General features: G+C 30.5%; 1 protein-coding gene across 4 annotated transcripts in view; it reads left to right on the forward strand.

Moving 5' to 3' along the window:
* Positions 1 to 19051, forward strand: part of LOC134725495 (lethal(2) giant larvae protein homolog 1-like) — a 32604-nt gene that overhangs the window by 8299 nt on the left and 5254 nt on the right. For 2 of the 4 annotated variants that reach the window (XM_063589355.1, XM_063589357.1), the window contains exons 4-23: positions 208 to 289; positions 1853 to 1968; positions 3486 to 3632; positions 4611 to 4683; positions 5545 to 5628; positions 6780 to 6906; positions 7432 to 7483; positions 8027 to 8196; positions 8637 to 8854; positions 9247 to 9314; positions 9746 to 9899; positions 10372 to 10700; positions 10942 to 11030; positions 11483 to 11615; positions 12341 to 12519; positions 13100 to 13383; positions 14045 to 14150; positions 14954 to 15074; positions 15553 to 15759; positions 18247 to 18381. In XM_063589355.1, the coding sequence (XP_063445425.1) occupies positions 208 to 289; positions 1853 to 1968; positions 3486 to 3632; positions 4611 to 4683; positions 5545 to 5628; positions 6780 to 6906; positions 7432 to 7483; positions 8027 to 8196; positions 8637 to 8854; positions 9247 to 9314; positions 9746 to 9899; positions 10372 to 10700; positions 10942 to 11030; positions 11483 to 11615; positions 12341 to 12519; positions 13100 to 13383; positions 14045 to 14150; positions 14954 to 15074; positions 15553 to 15759; positions 18247 to 18381 (2874 nt within the window). The remainder of the gene's footprint in view (positions 1 to 207; positions 290 to 1852; positions 1969 to 3485; positions 3633 to 4610; positions 4684 to 5544; positions 5629 to 6779; positions 6907 to 7431; positions 7484 to 8026; positions 8197 to 8636; positions 8855 to 9246; positions 9315 to 9745; positions 9900 to 10371; positions 10701 to 10941; positions 11031 to 11482; positions 11616 to 12340; positions 12520 to 13099; positions 13384 to 14044; positions 14151 to 14953; positions 15075 to 15552; positions 15760 to 18246; positions 18382 to 19051) is intronic. The other 2 variants (XM_063589356.1, XM_063589358.1) reach the window with 1 other exon arrangement.

Raw genomic sequence — 19051 nt, forward strand, 5'->3', positions numbered from 1 at the left:
TCAGAAGTTATTTATATCACAAAACTATTCATTCCCCAACCTGAAGGTATGATTATACAACAGTTACTTTAAATACACAATTGCCCTAAAATAAACTCCTGAGATTAGAAAGTGTAAGGGCAAATTTAATGTCTATAATTTACAATTTTCATCCTAGTATCAAGTTTAATAGTACATGTACATGTTTCAACCTTAACACTTGAACAGACTTGGACAGCCTGGTGTAGAATTCTGTGGTGAACTAAAGAGTGGAGCGTCTGTCAACCAGTTATTTTTCTTATCAGAAGAGGTAATTAAAGATTCATTATGTACCTAATTATTGCATGTTCCTTACATAGACATGTTTGTTTGATGTCATTTATGAATAAACATTTCAATATTTGATGACAACAGGTAGACGTGGTGGCATGTATTAAATTACCTTTTCATCTTCTTGCACTATGTCATCTTGTATCTAAACTTGTTGGAAAAAACTGCTGTGTTGGCAATACATGCAGGTTAAAATATTGATGTTTATATCTTACAATTGGAAATTCCAATAATTCTAATTTTCAAAAAACTGGAAACTTGATTTAATCCTAATTAATAAATTGTCATTATCATGATTATTATTTGGATAGCTATGTAGCAACCTTCTGCTTTGACCATGCCATGGAATTAAGAATTTGGTGAAAGAAAGTTGTTTAAAAAGTTCTGAGTACAAAAGATCTGCTGTTGAAAAAAACTAGATTCAAATTTTGAAATATATTTATACCATGTAAACAAAACCAAACTTCAAGGATCATTAAACATCACATCTTGGTTTGTTTAATGTGTTAGTGTAACACATCAAGCATAGTCACTTATTTAGGTACAAAGGTTGACAACAAAAAATGTTCAAATGATGAAGTGATTCTTGAACTTTGTACAATTCATTTCTGTCAAAACCATTCAATGCTGAAATCAATACATTTTCTAGTTCAATTACATTGTTTGTAGTAATATTTACAGTTAATCTTTGACCTGAAGCTGTTCAGAAGTGACAAATATGTCCAGGGTAAACTGACCTTTGTCAATCACAAGATTAGCTACAACAGCTGAAAATAATTCATACAATTTATAACTAAATTCAGTAAAAGATAGTTTTATTTACTTAAGAGATTAAAATAAACAATAACTTCTATTCTGAAGAACAACTTTTGATTCTTTTATAGAAAAATGGAAATGTTTCATTACTTTCATTTCATTATTCAGTAGTGGTTTTCTAATCATTGAAAGATTTATATGTTGTGCAGCAGAAAAGATTTTGTTACCCCAATTTTGAAGGCATATTTAGATTTAATTTGCGCATATATTTTAATGTTCTCTGAACAATAATCCCATATGCCAATATTTTCTGTTCAGAGCTGTTTCAAAGGTGAATGAACTCTTAAATCCTGCTTCAAATCAGACTTAAATATGATCTCATGATCTCGTCTAAAAAAGATATTAGAAAGTACTGAAAAACATTCTCTCTAGAAAGAGATACTATAGTAATTAGGTTGCCGTACCTAAATCTCCAGAAATCAGATATACATGTAAAAGTTATAATCTCTACAATAACAAATATTTGTTTAATTAAAAGCATGTATTTAAACGAAGATGATTGATTACAAGTCTGTCTTTTACAGACAAATTAAAAATCTTTCTACCTCAATAAGTTTAAACATATATTTATCCAGACCACATCAAAGAATTAGTTGTGACCCGCAGCTGTAATTATTTTCTTAAATACCTTCAATTTAAACAAGTATTTTGACCATGATCTTTTTGAGCAGGTGTTATTGATATTTCGTCTTTTATGTATTTTAACTTTTGTTAATGTTGATTTTAGGCTCGCTTGATATCTCTTTGTGGAGACAACACTATCACATTATGGGAGATTAACGATAAAGGAGAGAATACAATTTTAGAAGATGTAAAAGAATTTAAATTTAGTGCTGAAGAAAGGTAAAAAAACGCTACCTGTTCAACAGGTAAAAAAAAGTGTACTCTGTGTGTGATCAACAGGTATTTAGATGTTGACTTATCTGGTTACACTGTATCGTTATCTTATCTGTAATTGGTTTAAATAATTGATAATTCGATAAGATGATTTTCCCCCAGGTGGCCTTTGTCCTGCTGGAAATTTCAAATGAATAATGTTCAATGATTTGACTTTATTCCTATTGTATTTCTTATGTGTCCTATTGAAAAAGGTCATCCTATCCAAAGTTATTATCCTGTCACAGCCAAGAAATGGCGTTATTTTACACTCGACTGAATCATTTTATAAGTTTAACTGATCTAATTTTGGATGATATATCTGTTGGTCATCTTTGTCTGATAACTTTGTTTTTCACAGAAAGTTATAACCTCGTGATATACATTTTTTTTTAAATTCAATTTTGCCCCATCTTTAAAATGATAATGATTTAAAAGATGCAATTTTATATTTAATAAAAGATATCATGGGAGGAGGGTTACTGAAATTAAGAGGCCATTTTATATAAGACCCCTATTGGAGCCTCTTATGCAGGTAACTGCTGAAGCTTGATTGGTTTAAAGATTTAAAATGTGTTTTTATTGGAATTGATTAGGCTTTGTTAAGGTTCATAACTATATTGATTATGGTTTACAACCATGAGTCTAGACATGAATAATCAATGCCTAAATACAAAGTCTTACAGTTCTTCTTACACAATAACATACCTTCATCACCATTTAATGTTGTGACTGGTGAAAAATCATTGTAAACAAATTACTAATCAAAATATTTACACTTGCATGAGATCATGATTTATTTTCTGAGTATTATTTCATTGCCTTTATTCAATACACTTGAGTATTCCCAAGTTTCATCACATGAATTTACCTGGCTTAATATTGTGGTTACACGATAAGCTTTTTTTCTTAGTCATAACACAAATTTTGAGATTGTGGGAATTTTCTTGTCCTTATTAAGAAGTGATAGATGACAATAGTTATAAACCTGCAGTTCATCGTGTAGTGTGCTATCAATTAATTATGATCAGTTAAGAATATAGATTATACCTCTGCCTGTCAAAGCTAAATATATGGTATAGGTTTTGCTCATTGTGAAATGCTATGCAGTTATCTATATTTGCTAACATTCACACCCTTAAGTTTCTATTTGATAGTTGCTGTACTTTCTCCAGAATTTTCAAAATGCACTAGAGGTTAACATCGCACTGGTTTTCCCCAAAAAATATTAACACCATGGTCCCTATTCGTTCTATTATAAAACCATCCAAGATAGCACCAGGGTACCACAGTCCTTAATGTCCCTGGGGAGAACTCTGAGTTGAATGCATAGTCAAATTTACCGCTTCCCACTATTTTTATCAATAAAATTTACAACATATGTGGATTTTATCTGATGCTATTTTCATATTTTTTAAGTAGATTGACATGATTGATGTAGAAAAAAAGATTTAACAATGACAATCAATTTCTTTTCTTTTCAGTAAATTCAAGAACATATCAGTATGTTGCTTAACCAAGAACAAAGAGCACCTGTTGATCGGAACAGAAATAGGAAACATCTTTGTATTGGATTTAAAAACATTCCAATTACTGGATCAAATCATTTATCAAGATGTTGTTATGCAGAAGTAAGTCTCTATTTTCACAGATACCAGCAGATTGAAATAACTTTAAATAAGTGGTTTATTTATCATACTTAAAATCTGAATTTCTTTCACTACTAGTATATTTTGGTCTATTGGCTATTTTCAGACTGAAAAGTTCAGAAATAGAAACAAATAAGTGTATCGCTACAAACATAATTTGAAGTTTAAAAATTGAGATACTGAATTGATTTGAGAAAGAGCAGATTATATAGAGAGTGATTAGTTTGATGTGTAAGACAACAATAAAAAACATATTTAAAGAACGATGTCAAAAACAATCGGAACAAAAGAGTTTCTTTCCAAAATAGATTTTCCTAAATAGATTTTGATACAATTAAAAAGAATTAGAGATGCTGGGAAATAGGAATTAATTCTGCTTGGATAAACCTACACACATTGCAGTATTGTTATATAATATGGGAAATCTGTACAGAATTAGAACACTTTGTCTTTGTATTGATTTTACTGCATTGTTTCCATTCTCAGTGACTAATCATCTTGTCTTAGATTGTAATCAGTCAGATAATTTATGATTTCACAAATGTTCTATCATATTCTAATCAGTGTTAGATATTAAGACATTTTAATAGAGAAATTTGCTATAGATTTATTAAAAGTTAAAATTTCTAGAAAATTGACATTAAAAGTTAATATTTTAACAACCTAGAATTTGTACTTTCTTACTCTTATGTTATATTTCATTGCAAATAAGATTTAAGATACTGGTATTTCATTTATTTCTTAAAGGTCCCTATGCAGACATTGTTATAGAATAATGGTTAAGAATAAGGATAATGTTTGCCTTGTGGGAAATCTTTTAACTGTTTCTTGAATACCCGTGGTAAAGGCAAAAGAAAATCGCTGTATTTCATATGATTTCTCTTTGATATAATCATATATATACTTATAGGTTATTTAGTTGTAAGAAAGTATGTTAATACCAAATAATTTATGTTGCAGTGTTCCAGACGATTTCAAAGTAAATCCTGGTGCAGTGGAAGCAATAGCTGTACATCCTACAAATCCAGATAAGGTATTGAATTTTACTACACTCTGCACTTAAGATCATTTCTACTAAAACCGTTATATAATATCAACAGAGTATTTATAGAATGTTAGACATTGTATAAGGACCGACACTTTCTTATTGGCAATTTTTTTTTTTTTCAAAAGGTAAACTATATAATTGGTTTCAAAATGTTTTTTATGTACCATTTATGGGTATTATGTTTTCTGGTCTGTGCATTCGTCTGTCCGTCAGTCCCATCATCCCTTTTCAGGTTAAAAGTTTTTGGTTGAGGTAGTTTTTGATGAAGTTGAAGTCCAATCAATGTGAAACTTAGTAAACATGTTCCCTATGATTTTATCTTTCTAATTTTAATGCCAAATTAGAGATTTTCTTCCATTTCCATGGTCCATTGAATGTAGAAAATGATAGTGCAGATAGGGCATCCGTGTACTTAGGACACATTCTTGTTTCTCTTTAATTCAAATAAAAAGAAAGTAGGCCAGTCAAATTAAATTTTCAGTTACAATTTTAGATTTACAGCTTCAACTGAAAGAGATGGTTGGGGTGGTGCATTGTTTAACACAAATGAATTTTGATGATTTTCAATTTATGTAAAAAAATTAATTTGTTATTTTAGGGATATGAAAATGATCTAAGGGAGGGTGAAGATGTAGGCCCAGAAAGATATCTTTCAACTATATTTGGGGTGCAATTGTTTTAAAATAAGTGACAGTTTCATAAAGACAGTAAAATTAAAAATAAATTGTACTGTGTTATCCTTTTTGTTCAGTCTTAGTATGTTTAGGTCAAGAATTTCATGTCATTTCTTTATACAATTTATAATTTCCTTTCATTTATGTTATTGAATTCAATTTTTATTTGCAGGTACTGATAGGATATAACAGAGGTCTGATTGTATTGTGGGATAACAAAAACAGCAACACTGATCAGACATATAATTCTACACAGGTAAACACAACTTCTGTCTTTTTCTAATCAAGGGTATATAGGGATGCTGGGTATCCATCTTTAATATCTGCTTCTTAACTGAACTTTGTGAAACCTTTATAGGATCTGATTCTCATGATGTATTGTTGCACATCCTGTTTTATTTATTCCTTTATATGATCTACTGGGTAAACTTGATGTAGCATAATCTTTGTTACATCTTTCACTACAGAACAAATTTATATTGCTTATCCAAAACCCCACATTAGAAATTAGTTATTGTTTCTCAGAATCCCAACTTCATAATTCCTTTGTGCACCTCCTATTTTGTTCTAGCCACATTAATTTTTGTTGTTATAGCTAGCTTATATTGACTTTCTATTTTGTTATTACAACTTGTCCTAAAGAATTGATTGAAACCCTCTCAGAATTCTAACAAGATGATGCCATTCTGGTCCTTCCTCTTTGTTTAATAAGAATTATTTGTGAAAATTACCATAGCAAATTGTTTAGATGGAACCTAAATAACTGGGGTGTATTACCATAAAGGGGGTATTTTCGCAGGGTGTGAAGTTTGGCTTCGCGGATAGAACAAAATGCCAAATTAAATTCTGCCAATTTAAAAGTCTACAAGCAAAGGTATTGACAAAAGTTTTGAATCCACCAAAATATTAACGCAAAAATATTTTGTATACCTTATTCAATGAAAATTACCAAATTTTACACCGGCAAAAAATAACCTGCTATACAGTATTATCAATTTAAAAAACTTTGAACACCTGTTCATAATGATGTGTACATTTTAGGATGTATGCCAAACTAGTTCATTAAACAAGTAAATGTTTCCAGCAGGGCATTGTGTCCTCTGGCAAACCCTTCTTTGACTATTATATATACAACTTCATTTTTAATTCCATCATAAAGTTTTCATAGGCTATACAAGGTTTTATTCAAATATGAAAGGATTTAATTAAAGAACTAAATTAGACTTCCAACCTTGAAAGGTTTCTAATGAATAGTCTGGGTGTTACAAAATAATAATGTTAAAGTTTGGTAACCTAAGCTAAGAAATCTTTAAAGTAAACTTTGTATTTTTGCAAACTTGTTATTTTTGCATAAATTGTGTAGTTGCATTTATTTTCGATGATGAACAAAATTTGTTTTATTTCTAGCAACTCGAATCCTTATGTTGGCATAGAAATGGTGAAGAGTTTATGAGTGCTCATATTGATGGCAGTTACATTGTATGGAATGCATCTGATTCAACTACACCCAAAGAATCAGCCTTAACTCCTTATGGTAAAGATCTTAATTTTGTTAAATAATTCTATCTATTGACCGTGTTTCATGTGAAACCAAAGTTTATCCTTTTTGCGGTCCTTATTTTGAAAGTTGATTTTGTATGTTATTTGCATTCTGCTTGCAAGTTTTCATGAATCCTTCACATAATGGCTACATGTAAGAATGAAAAAGCTTATAGATATTAAAGTTTAGTTAATTGTTTTATTGATATAAAGAGTAATCAAAGTAGAATTCAACTTATGTACTCTACCAATATAAGATGCAAAATAATGGTGCCTAATCTGTGTGAATAATTACTTCCAATTATAGCTCAGGACTGAAAGTACTAGTACTTATACTATGGAATATTTATTTTATTGTTTTATGAAAGAATCTTCTTTATATGAAGCATAACAGAAGATATATTTTATACTACCCCTCAATTGTATAATGAGACTGTATTCAGATGTATACATATTCTTTCAATTTTATATGAATTTTACACAAAATCACATCTAACTGAAGGATTTTTTTTACTTATAGGACCATTTCCTTGTAAAGCAATTAGCAAAGTTGAATGGAAAACATCTAAATCGTGAGTATTTCTCCTTAAAGTTATTTTGAGGCATGTTTGTTTACAGTAAAAAATGCATATCTGTAGAATTAAGAATATGGATAACATCCTACTGGATAAGCAAACAACAATCAATTAATCTTCAACAACCACAGAGATAACCTCAGTGCTTACATTCACTTTCCTGAAGAAGAAGAAAAAACAGCAATGAAGTGTTGCCATTTTATCTGACAGTGCATTTCAAACAAAAATTACAAGATGCCAATGATTGTCAAAATCATGATATTTAAAAACGATTGAGCAACTTAATTCACTATAAAGTGATTAGGTCCTGAAGGATATTAACACAGTTCATCCTCCACTGATGGCGATCCAAATTGAGTCAATATTTATTCTCCTAAATTAATAAACAGAGCAATTTAAATGTCTTCTATTGAATATATTAGTGTTTGACTATATTCAGAAGTTCAATGTGATTGAAATGCTATTTTTATTTTTATGTTTATGATTATTATGAAAAAAATTTCTGTGAAGTATCTTTAAAGATGTCAGATTTGTTTACAGGGAGCCTTTCATCATATTTTCGGGAGGAATGCCTCGTGCAAGCTATGGAGACAAACATACAATCAGTGTTATGGAAGGATCTAACCATGTTGTATTTGATTTTACATCTAAAGTTATAGATTTCATCACACTTGGTAGAGCTGACAGTGCTGATGAGGAGAACACAAGTGGTAAATATCTGACATATATTTGTAAAAAAAACAAACATAGATGAACAAATGACATGGTGTCAATTCAAAATATGCTATGCTTCTGATTAATTATGGTTTAAAAATACTAATTTGATTGTAATATGTTTGAAATACAGATGGTTAGGATATGAAAAAAGTAAATAAACAAAAATATTGATCTACATTTCCGAAGTAAAATTACATACTGCCATGTCAGATTAGAAATACTGAACAACATGTTTTCCTCAAAATGTTAAAATATTAAGAGGTGAAAAATACCAAAGGGGCATTCAAACACATGAGTCAAAAAGAAACTGACATCATGGCTAAAAAGAAAGATTAACGAAAACAAACAACAGTACACTAAACACAACAAAGAAAATTAAAAACTGTGCAACACAAACCCCACTAAAAACTAATTACTTTCTCTTTATTTACAGAACATGATGATCCACATTGCTTGATAGTTTTACTAGAAGAAGAATTGATTGTAATAGATTTAGATTCCTCACAATGGCCAACTTTCCAGAATCCATACCTCAACAGCTTACATTCTTCTCCAATCACATGTTCACATCATGTCGCTAATGTTCCTGATCAACTCTGGCAGAAAATTATTGATGTTGGAGAATCTCAAGCTAAAAACCATTCTAAAAGGGTTTGTATTTAAATCTTTTGAATAACTTTAGATTTGTCTACAAAAGCTGAATCTTCGATATGAGTTTTGCTCATTGTTTAAAGCCATATGGTGATCTATACATTGTAAGCTTATATGTCATTTGTTCTTTGGTGACAGTTGCCACATTTACAATCCTAACACATAATTTTTTTATGTAAGAAATTGATGACTTTATTACTATTGATGTATTTGATCATTTCTCATTGAATATGTCTTCATTTTATCTTATATATTCACAATCACTTAACTGTTTTAAAAGAAAAAATATGCCATAAGTTACATGAAATGTATAAATAGTTACATGCCTAAATGATGTCTTTTTCTTCATAATGTGACTATAAACCTAGCAACAATTTTTAATGTCTTTTTAGGAATGGCCAATAAATGGAGGAAAACTGAAAGGAGCTGAAGGAATAACCAAAGATTTATTACTTACAGGGTAGGTAGATTGATATCTCAATAGATTCTGAAATCAATGGCAGATTCAAATGTGATGACAAAACTATTAAGATAAAATTTCTCATACCAAGACATTTCAAAAAGAATGTAGTTTCACTCAGCCATATAATTGTTGCATTTTCACTAAACTGGAATCCTGAATAAATAATAGAACATCTTAGTTGTTATTTTCCTTAAGAAATTAAATACTTTCAGATTTTGATATTTAGCTTTTTTGTTGAGAGTTATTGGACTTGAGTTTTAAAAACTGGATTGGTGGTATGTTATGAAAAATTAGAATTTGAACTCTTTCATATATTGATTTTCTAGAATAGTTCTCAATTTTTTGCTTGGAATCAAATAATCATGTTTTCAGTCATGACAATGCCTTTAAAAAACGGATTTTTTAAATGGTCTTTTATTTATTGACAGACATGAAGATGGTACAGTTAAGTTTTGGGATGCTTCAGGATTATCTATGAAATTGTTGTACTCGTTATCAACAGCTACCATGTTCAGTGTTGACTTCCATCCTGGAGAACAGAACTCTCCTGAAGTGGAAGAAGAATGGCCACCATTTAGAAAGGTAAGGTCACATGATAGATGGGTACATGAAAAAAAAAATCTGATTAAGGATTGACAATTCAGATAAAAAAAACTTTACAGAAAAGGTCAAATGTCATTTGGAAGAATTGTACATTTTGTAGGTAATATATTTGACCCTGTAAAAGATATTCAAATCTTTCCAAAGTTATGCCAATAGATATTTTGAACTCGTCAATCTATGCACACTTATTTAAAGTAATTCTATCTTTTCTTACATATTTCTCTGTATAAACTGGAATACCCAATTTTGTTCACTAAGGATTTACCATTAAAATAAAAGTGTAGTGTATTACAATTTTAGATTGTAAATAAGACTTTTGTTTGGACATTTAGAACAGTAGATTGGCAAGTGAATAGTTCGTGTTTTTCTCATCTCCATCATGAAATAAAAATTCATTGAAAATCCAAAGGAAGTTGGATGTAAATTGTAAAGTATGTATCATTCTTTACAGGTTGGAATATATGATCCATTCAGTGATGATCCTAGATTAGGCATTCAGAAAATCTCCATGTGCCCTCTGAGTGAAACTTGTGTGATAGCAGGAACTGCTGGCCAAGTTTTGGTGTTACAGATGGAAAGAGAGGAGCGTGAATATGAAACATCGAGCAATACTATGAACATTGTTAGTGATCGTGATAATTTTGTATGGAAAGGACATGAAGCATTGAAACCACGAGATGGAGAAGTGAAGTACGCTGCAGGATTCCAGCCGACAGCAATAATACAATTATATCCACCAGCAGCTTGTACAGCGCTGGCTTTCCATTCAGAATGGCAGTTGTAAGTCTATATAAAATATTATATGTCTTCCATTGTCTTCCTTTTAAAGTGAAGTGTAGATTTTAATTGGTATGGTTTTAACTATTTCTATTCAGAAATTCTAATTGTAAGTTCTGTCCATATAAACTACGAAAGCTTGATCAGAATAAACAACTTGGGGCCTAATTAAAAAAAAAATCTAGCAGTTTTGATTGATATTGCATACTTTATAATGGTACTTTTGATCTTGTTTTCTTTACAGAATGGCAGCTGGAACAGCCCATGGCTTTGCACTATTTGATTATGCTCAAAAGAAACCAGTAGCAACCAGGTGTACCCTAAATCCAGATGGTGAGTTTAATGATCAACAAAAATTATCAATGTTTTTATGGGCACGCACTCAATCGTTAAACTTTTCAGAAGTAGATTTTATGTGGTACCAGCAAAAAAATATTTCTATTATCTGAGAAACCAGGGTACAACTTCACAAATTTGTCTGCCATGATAAAATTTGAACATCTAATTCTGACGCAAAAAATGGAATTGTAATGACACAAAAATGCTTAAAAAAATACATTTGTATAAGAGAAATAATAGCAATTCTTATATGTTTTTAATAGAAATAAAACACAGCGAGGCTAGCCCAATGATATTAATAGACAAAATCTTAGTAATTTTATTTTAAGATCTCTTGTGATCTAAGTGATACGTTATCATAATGTGTGGCATTAAAGCAAGAACAACCCATTATATAACATATTTTTAAAGTAAAATATTTGTATATGTTCTATAAATTTATTCAGACATGACAGGAACATCAGAAACACCAATGTCTAGAAGGAAATCTTTAAAGAAATCACTACGAGAATCATTCCGTAGATTGAGGAGGAGGAGATCAGAAAGAAGACAAGATAAAGCTAAACCTGAACAAAAAACGTAAGCTTAGGAATCATTTTGCAGATATAAGTTTAGTTGAATTTGTATTGTTAAAATAACAATAAAAAGATGTGGTATGATTGCCATTGAGACAACTTTCAACAATAGACTTGTTTTGAAAAATCTGATTGTTATAGCATCAATTTTATAACAGGATTATAATTATACCCCCGCTTTAAGTATACTGTTTTACCTCTGTCTGTCCTTCCGTCAGTCAGTTGGACTGTCCTATGAATAATTTTTTTTCGTCGCATTTTTCTTAGAAACTACAATACAAGGATTTCTGAAATTTGGTTTCAGGGTTTCTCTAAGTCAGCTATACCTTGTGATGCGTTTTCAGATTGATCACTTGACAACTTCCTGTTTACCGACACTTGTATGATTTAACACATGATAGCCAAGTTGAAAATTTTGTCACATTTTTCTCAGGAACTACAATACAAGGATTTCTGAAATTTGGTTTCAGGATTTATATAAGTCAGCTATACCGTGTGATTGTTTCAGATTCATCACTCGACAACTTCCTGTTTACCGAACACTTGCATATTTTTACACAATTAATATTATCCACTTGTGACGGGGGTATCATCAGTGAGCAGTAGCTCGCAGTTTCACTTGTTAAACATGAAACATTCATTTATTACCTACAGTTTATTTAACCATACAAATTAGCTTTTAGTAAGTTAAGTTGAAATTAGTATAAATTATTATTTCTCACATTTCAGTGATGAAAAAGAAAAGAAATCAGATGAAGGAAGTTCATCACCATCTAAAAGTCGAGCCTCCCCTGGAGCTTCCCCAGAACCACGTCCTGTAGAAAGACAAATAGAGGCTAGAAATCCAGAGGAAACCATAAGTTCTATGGTTAGGTGTTTATATTTCGCAAATACTTTCGTAACAAATGGTAAGTACTTACTAAATGCATTTCGTTCAGCATATGATTTTGTCACTGTACTTGTTGACGTGAAAAGAATCTTCAGTTTTCAGGGCTAAAAATGACAAAATTATCAATCTCAAATAAATCAGTAATGTTCTTTTTCACATTAAACATTGTAGGAAAATTTGTTTACAGTCTTCAGACTTTTGATAAAAATTGGAACTTTTAGATATGTGTATTCAAAAAAGGGATAGAAAAATATTGAAAGTAGCATTCTATCACCAAACTACAGTTAATCAACAACAACAAAAATACATTTAAAAATTTGTAAGATGTGGTATTATTGCAAATGAGTAACAGAGTGGCATAGTTTGGAGCTTTTATAGAAAATTGTACTTTAAAGGTTAAACAGCATTTATTGCAAAAAATCGTCAAAAAATAAATAATTGCCTACCTGATAGCAAATTGTAAGATATTTAACAGCAAACAGTTCCTGAAGATTTAATCCTTATAATGTTACAAATTTTGAGCTGGGTATGAATAAATTTTTGCATGAGTTGAATTATTTCTATGCTGATATGATAACTTTTGTAAATTTTATCAACAGGTACAGATAGTGCTCCCTCATTATGGGTAGGAACAAATGGCGGCCATGTTTATATTTATACAATGACAGTTCCAACAGAGAAAAGAAATGAATCAGATGTGATAGCAATTATTGCTAAGGAAATTAAATTAAGACATAAAGCCCCTGTTATACACATAGCTGTTGTGGACGGTAAATCACGTGTCATACCAGATGCACTAGAAGTGGAGAATGAACGAGCTAAAGCTGCAGATTACTCAGGATCACATCATACAGTAGTCATCTGTTCTGAAGAACAACTAAAAGTAAGGCTTTCATTACACATAGCCTTATAACAAAATTTGCATCTCAATGGTTCTAATGCAGTTCTGTAGGCTTATGATTTACTCCTTTTGTAGCTATCTAAACTCCTAAAATAATAAGGTCCAATTTGTTAGCCTGCATAACTGATAAAAAAGAAACTTTTAAACTCTTTGCATGATTGATATAGGATAAGTGTTGAATAAAAATAACATTATTCCAGGCCCTTATTTTCCAATTAGTTAATTTGACCAATAATCAACAAATTCTGGGTGGAGTCCGAAGCGATAACATAAGTATATGTCACATGTAGTTTTTTTCAGTTGTAAGAAATCAGAAAGGGTTTGAACAAAAATATTTTGAAAGCAGAGGTAACTGTACACCTTATAATGTCTTTATTAAAAGACAGTACAAAAAAGAAAAATATCCACAGTTAAAAGAAGGCATAAGGTGTGGACTAGTTATTAGGGATTCATTTATTTTTGGGGCTTAAGGAAAACTTGCAGTTTCATGGTTTTACCACTGCATACAAAGCGTATTAAAATTTGTAATTTGTTGAGTCTTTGAATTGGTATTAAAAAGTTTAACAATAATGATTCACACACTTTTCCTTCTATGGTTTATACATACCACTTTGGATATTCTCACATTATTTTCTTTTTTCAGATTTTTACATTACCACATTTGAAGGCTAAATTAAAGTACAAAGTAACAGCTTTAGATGGTTCTAGAATTAGAAAAGCAGCTTTTATTAACTTTAGGAGTAAAAGTGGTAAGTTTATTTGAGTGATATGAAGGTTGATATTTAAAGACAATTTTTCTTTGTCAGCCTAATGATATACTCTCTGAAATATAAAACGGGATGAAAGTTTTAAGAATTTGCTGGATTTTCTGAAACTTTGCGTATACATTTTTTAATTACACTTACTTCATTACTTTCTCATGTGAATGTGAAGAATATACTCCGTATGATCTCATTTTCTATATTGATTGATACTGAACAGTATTTTCTTGGAATTTCTTGACCATGTATGATGAAGATGGACTAAAAAAACAATAAAAGACAATGTCTGGCAGTTCTGGTATTAAAATGTTCAGCACAATCCATAATCATGTCAAAGAGTGAAAATAAAATTCTTGCAGAGATATTTGTATTCTATGGATTCTCTCTGCAATTGATTGAATGAATTATGTATTATTTTATTGCCCATTTATTATGCCCCATTAATGGGCATCATGTTTTCTGGTCTGTGGGTCTGTCCGCCCCTTCGTCCTGCTTCAGGTTTAAGTTTTTGTTAAAGTTGAAGTCCAATCAACTTGAAACTTAGTACACATGTTCCTTAAGATATGATCTTTCTAATTTTAATGCCAAATCAGAGATTTCCCCCATTTTCACAGTCCATTGAACATAGAAACTGATAATTCAGACAGGGCATCCATGTACTATGAACACATTCTTGTTAAAAGTTTTAGAATAAGGTGATCTAGGATATGTAGATAAATTAAAGGACATGAGATTTTTTAATGAGCTCTATGTAAAAAAAAAATATCAATGGTATTATTTTTTTGTTTCAGATGAAAATTATAATGAATTTGACATAGCCTGTTTAACCAATTTAGGAGATTTAAGTGTATATACTGTTAATTCATTAAGGCAGCAATTAGTAGCATCAGCTCTCAAGAGAGAAGATATAACGTAAGTACATTTATAAATAAACAAATTGACTTAAGTCATTGTGATAAGAATCCACCATGAAAAGTTGAATGATATTTTACCACTTTTACAACATCAAACTGCTCGTCAAAATAAAGAAAGGTCTTGGCATGTTGGGGGTTCATATTAATGATTTCCTCTCTGAATCTTTTTAATCCTCACTCAAATGAAAAAGGATGAATGTAACTTTGTTTAGTAACAATTTTTTCAGCAGCTGCAAGTCATATCTTCGTAATATATGGCACCAAGTTCATCTAGTTTAGCTATAACATTGTTTAGCCCTTTCTTAATACTATTTGCTGAAAATTTGTATCTTTTAAAATGACATCCATATATATGAAATTATTTCCCATTATACTCAGCAGCTACAAGTCATAAATCCCTGTAGTATAACATATTTTGAAATTTCTGTTTATAACATGATGTGAATTAATAAGTAATATTTAATTTTGCATTTCAGAGGAATTTCATCCTTCATTTTCACCAAGCATGGTCAGGGATTTTACTTATTATCATCATCAGAGTATGCCAGAGTGACATTATCATCACGGAATGTTACAGAGCCTAACTGTATGGTAGAACTGAAAGAAGGACTGCGACCTGAGCCTGAACCTGAACCTATAGTTGTTGTTGAACCTCAAAAGGAAGAGGCAGAGGAGAAAAAAGAGTACGTGAAAAATTTATAGAGCTTTATCATGCTCAGTACACAAGAAAATATAAATATTTGGAAATAATATAAATGCTTACCAATATATTCATGTAAATCTAAAATGTTTGAGGGCTATTTTATTTGAATGTATGTGGGAAGGTAGGAAGGGAAGTTTAGTTAATGAATGTGGGTCATGGGTCTTTGTTCAGTATGCGTCTATTACCAATATGCAAAATTATCTAATAAAATGGTTCTTGGTTGTAGGTTCCTACCCTCCCACATACATTCTAATGGAATAGCCTTAACAGGAAAGCACTTTTTTGCAAAAAATCATCATTTTTTAGCTAATAGTAAGATAATGTATGCACTTTATTTATCCATTTAAACATCAATCATTTTTTATACGATCGCAAATTTTGAAAAAAATTTCGTCGTATATTGCTATCACGTTGGCGTCGTCGTCGTCGTCGTCGTCGTCGTTGTCCGGATACTTTTAGTTTTCGCACTCTAACTTTAGTAAAAGTGAATTGAAATCTATGAAATTTTAACACAAGGTTTATGACCACAAAAGGAAGGTTGGTATTGATTTTGGGTGTTTTGGTCCCAACATTTTAGGAATTAGGGGCCAAAAAGGGCCCAAATAAGCATTTTCTTGGTTTTCGCGCTATAACTTTAGTTTAAGCTAATAGAAATCTATGAAATTTTGACACAAGGTTTATGACCACAAAAGAAAGGTTGGGATTGATTTTAGGAGTTTTGGTTTCAACAGTTTAGGAATAAGGGGCCAAAAAAGGACCCAAATAAGCATTATTCTTGGTTTTCGCACAATAACTTTAGTTTAAGTGAATAGAAATCAATGAAATTTATACACAATGTTTATGACCACAAAAGGAAGGTTGGTATTGATTTTGGGAGTTTAGGTCCCAACAGTTTAGGAATTAGGGGCCAAAAAGGGACCCAAATAAGCATATTTCTTGGTTTTCGCACCATAACTTTGGTACAAGTAAATAGAAATCTATGAAATTTAAACACAAGGTTTATGACTATAAAAGGAAGGTTGGTATTGATTTTGGGAGTTTTGGTCTTAACAGTTTAGGAAAAAGGGGCCCAAAGGGTCCAAAATTAAACTTTGTTTGATTTCATCAAGAATTGAATAATTGGGGTTCTTCGATATGCAGAATCAAACTGTGTATGTAGATTCTTAATTTTTGGTCCATTTTCAAATTGGTCTACATTAAGGTCCAAAGGGTCCAAAATTAAACTTAGTTTGATTTTGACAAAAAATTAATCGGTTGGGTTCTTTGATATGCTGAATCTAAAAATGTATTTAGATTCTTGATTATTGGCCCAGTTTTCAAGTTGGTTTAAATCGGGGTCCAAAATTAAACTTTGTTTGATTTCATAAAAAATTGAATAAATGGGGTTCTTTGATATGCCAAATCTAACTGTGTATGTAGATTCTTCATTTTTGGTCCTGTTTTCAAATTGGTCTACATTAAAGTCCAAAGGGTCCAAAATTAAACTTAGTTTGATTTTAACAAAAATTGAAATCTTTGATATGCTGAATCCAAACATGTACTTAGATTTTTGATTATGGGCCCAGTTTTCAAGTTGGTACAAATCAGGATCTTAAATATTATATTAAGTATTGTGCAATAGCAAGTCTTTTCAATTGCACAGTATTGCACAATGGCAAGAAATATCTAATTGCACAATATTGTGAAATAGCAATATTTTTTTTTGATTAGAGTTATCTTTCTTTGTCCAGAATAGTGAGCAAGAAATATCTAATTGCACAATATTGTGAAATAGCAATATTTTTTTTTAATTGGAGTTATCTTTCTTTGTCCAGAATCAACTCAAATCTTTGTTATATACAATGTATATTCACTTTTTACTACCAACTGATAAATTAAAATAATCTTTACCATTCAGTGATAACAAGCAGTTTTTTTTACATCTTAATATTTTATGATGTATTTAAATGAGTAGTTATTGTTGCAAACTCGTTTAGAAATTTAATTGAGATTAATTTGGAATAAGGGAAAGGGGGATGTGATTAAAAAAAATGGGTTCAATTTTCTCACTTGAAATGAAATTTCATAAATAAAATGAATATTTCTTCAAACATTTTTTTGAGAGGATTAATATTCAACAGCATAGTGAATTGCTCTAAGAGAAAACAAAAATTTTAAGTTCATTAGAACACATTCAATCTCTGTCAGAAACCTATGCTGTGTCAACTATTTAATCACGATCCAAATTTAGAGCTGATTCCAGCTTGAATGTTGTGTCCATACTTGCCCCAACCGTTCAGGGTTCAACCTCTGCGGTCGTATAAAGCTACGCCCTGCGGAGCATCTGGTTAGCTAATAGTAAGATAATGTATGCATTTTATTTATTCATTAAAACATCAATCATTTTTTATAAGAAAAATACTGATAAAAGTGTGAAATTAAAATAAAAATCCAGGAAATAAAAAAGAAGCATATTTTCTGTTAACAGAGAAGAAGGTGGTCTTACCCCAGAAGATCGGTATAATAGTGGAGATATTGCCGAAGCTTTGAATGAATCACAGTTGAACGACTCACAAGCCAACACAACCGTTGAGGGGGAAGTAACACAAGACAGCATTCAAGTGTTAGTATTAAACCATTCAATATACAGGTTTAAATGCAGAAATTCTCAGACAAGAAGTAAATTATCTTCAGAAGAAAATTCATATCATTTGGAAATTTAAACAAGGAAAATTGTTAAAGTAATGACCTTGGCTTCAAGGTTCTACTGATCAATTTATTTTTAAATCAAAATTTAAAAGCTTGTTTTTTAATTGACCAAGTTTTTCAAATCTAGTATTTAATCATTTTATATGTAATTTTTTTTAAGTTTTACAAAATTTTATAATTTTCTGAAAAAATTGATGATTTACATGAATTCTTTTAAATGCTTAATACTTCTGAAATGTAAATTTACTTGTCTGGCTTGTGGAAATCTTTAAGATGTAGTCTTGTGATACTTACCTAACATAATTTTGATACTTTTGCTAATAGCATGCTTTTTTTATGCATTGTGTATTGGGATTTTTCACCTCTGTATAATTTTGAACAGAATTGTTAGAGAATATATCATTGGATTATTCCCCTTTCCACATTTTGGTGATGGAACCCAATATTTTAAAACTTTCGAAGAATACTAAAATTTGTGTTCATGATACCTTGTATATAAATTACATTAGAGTTGGTAGACTTAATGTATAGTATAAATGTAAAGCAGAGTTCTCAAAATCTTTTTATATCTGGTCTTCCCTGAA

This window comes from Mytilus trossulus, chromosome 7 (genome assembly GCF_036588685.1).
Source record: "Mytilus trossulus isolate FHL-02 chromosome 7, PNRI_Mtr1.1.1.hap1, whole genome shotgun sequence".
Taxonomy (NCBI): domain Eukaryota; kingdom Metazoa; phylum Mollusca; class Bivalvia; order Mytilida; family Mytilidae; genus Mytilus; species Mytilus trossulus.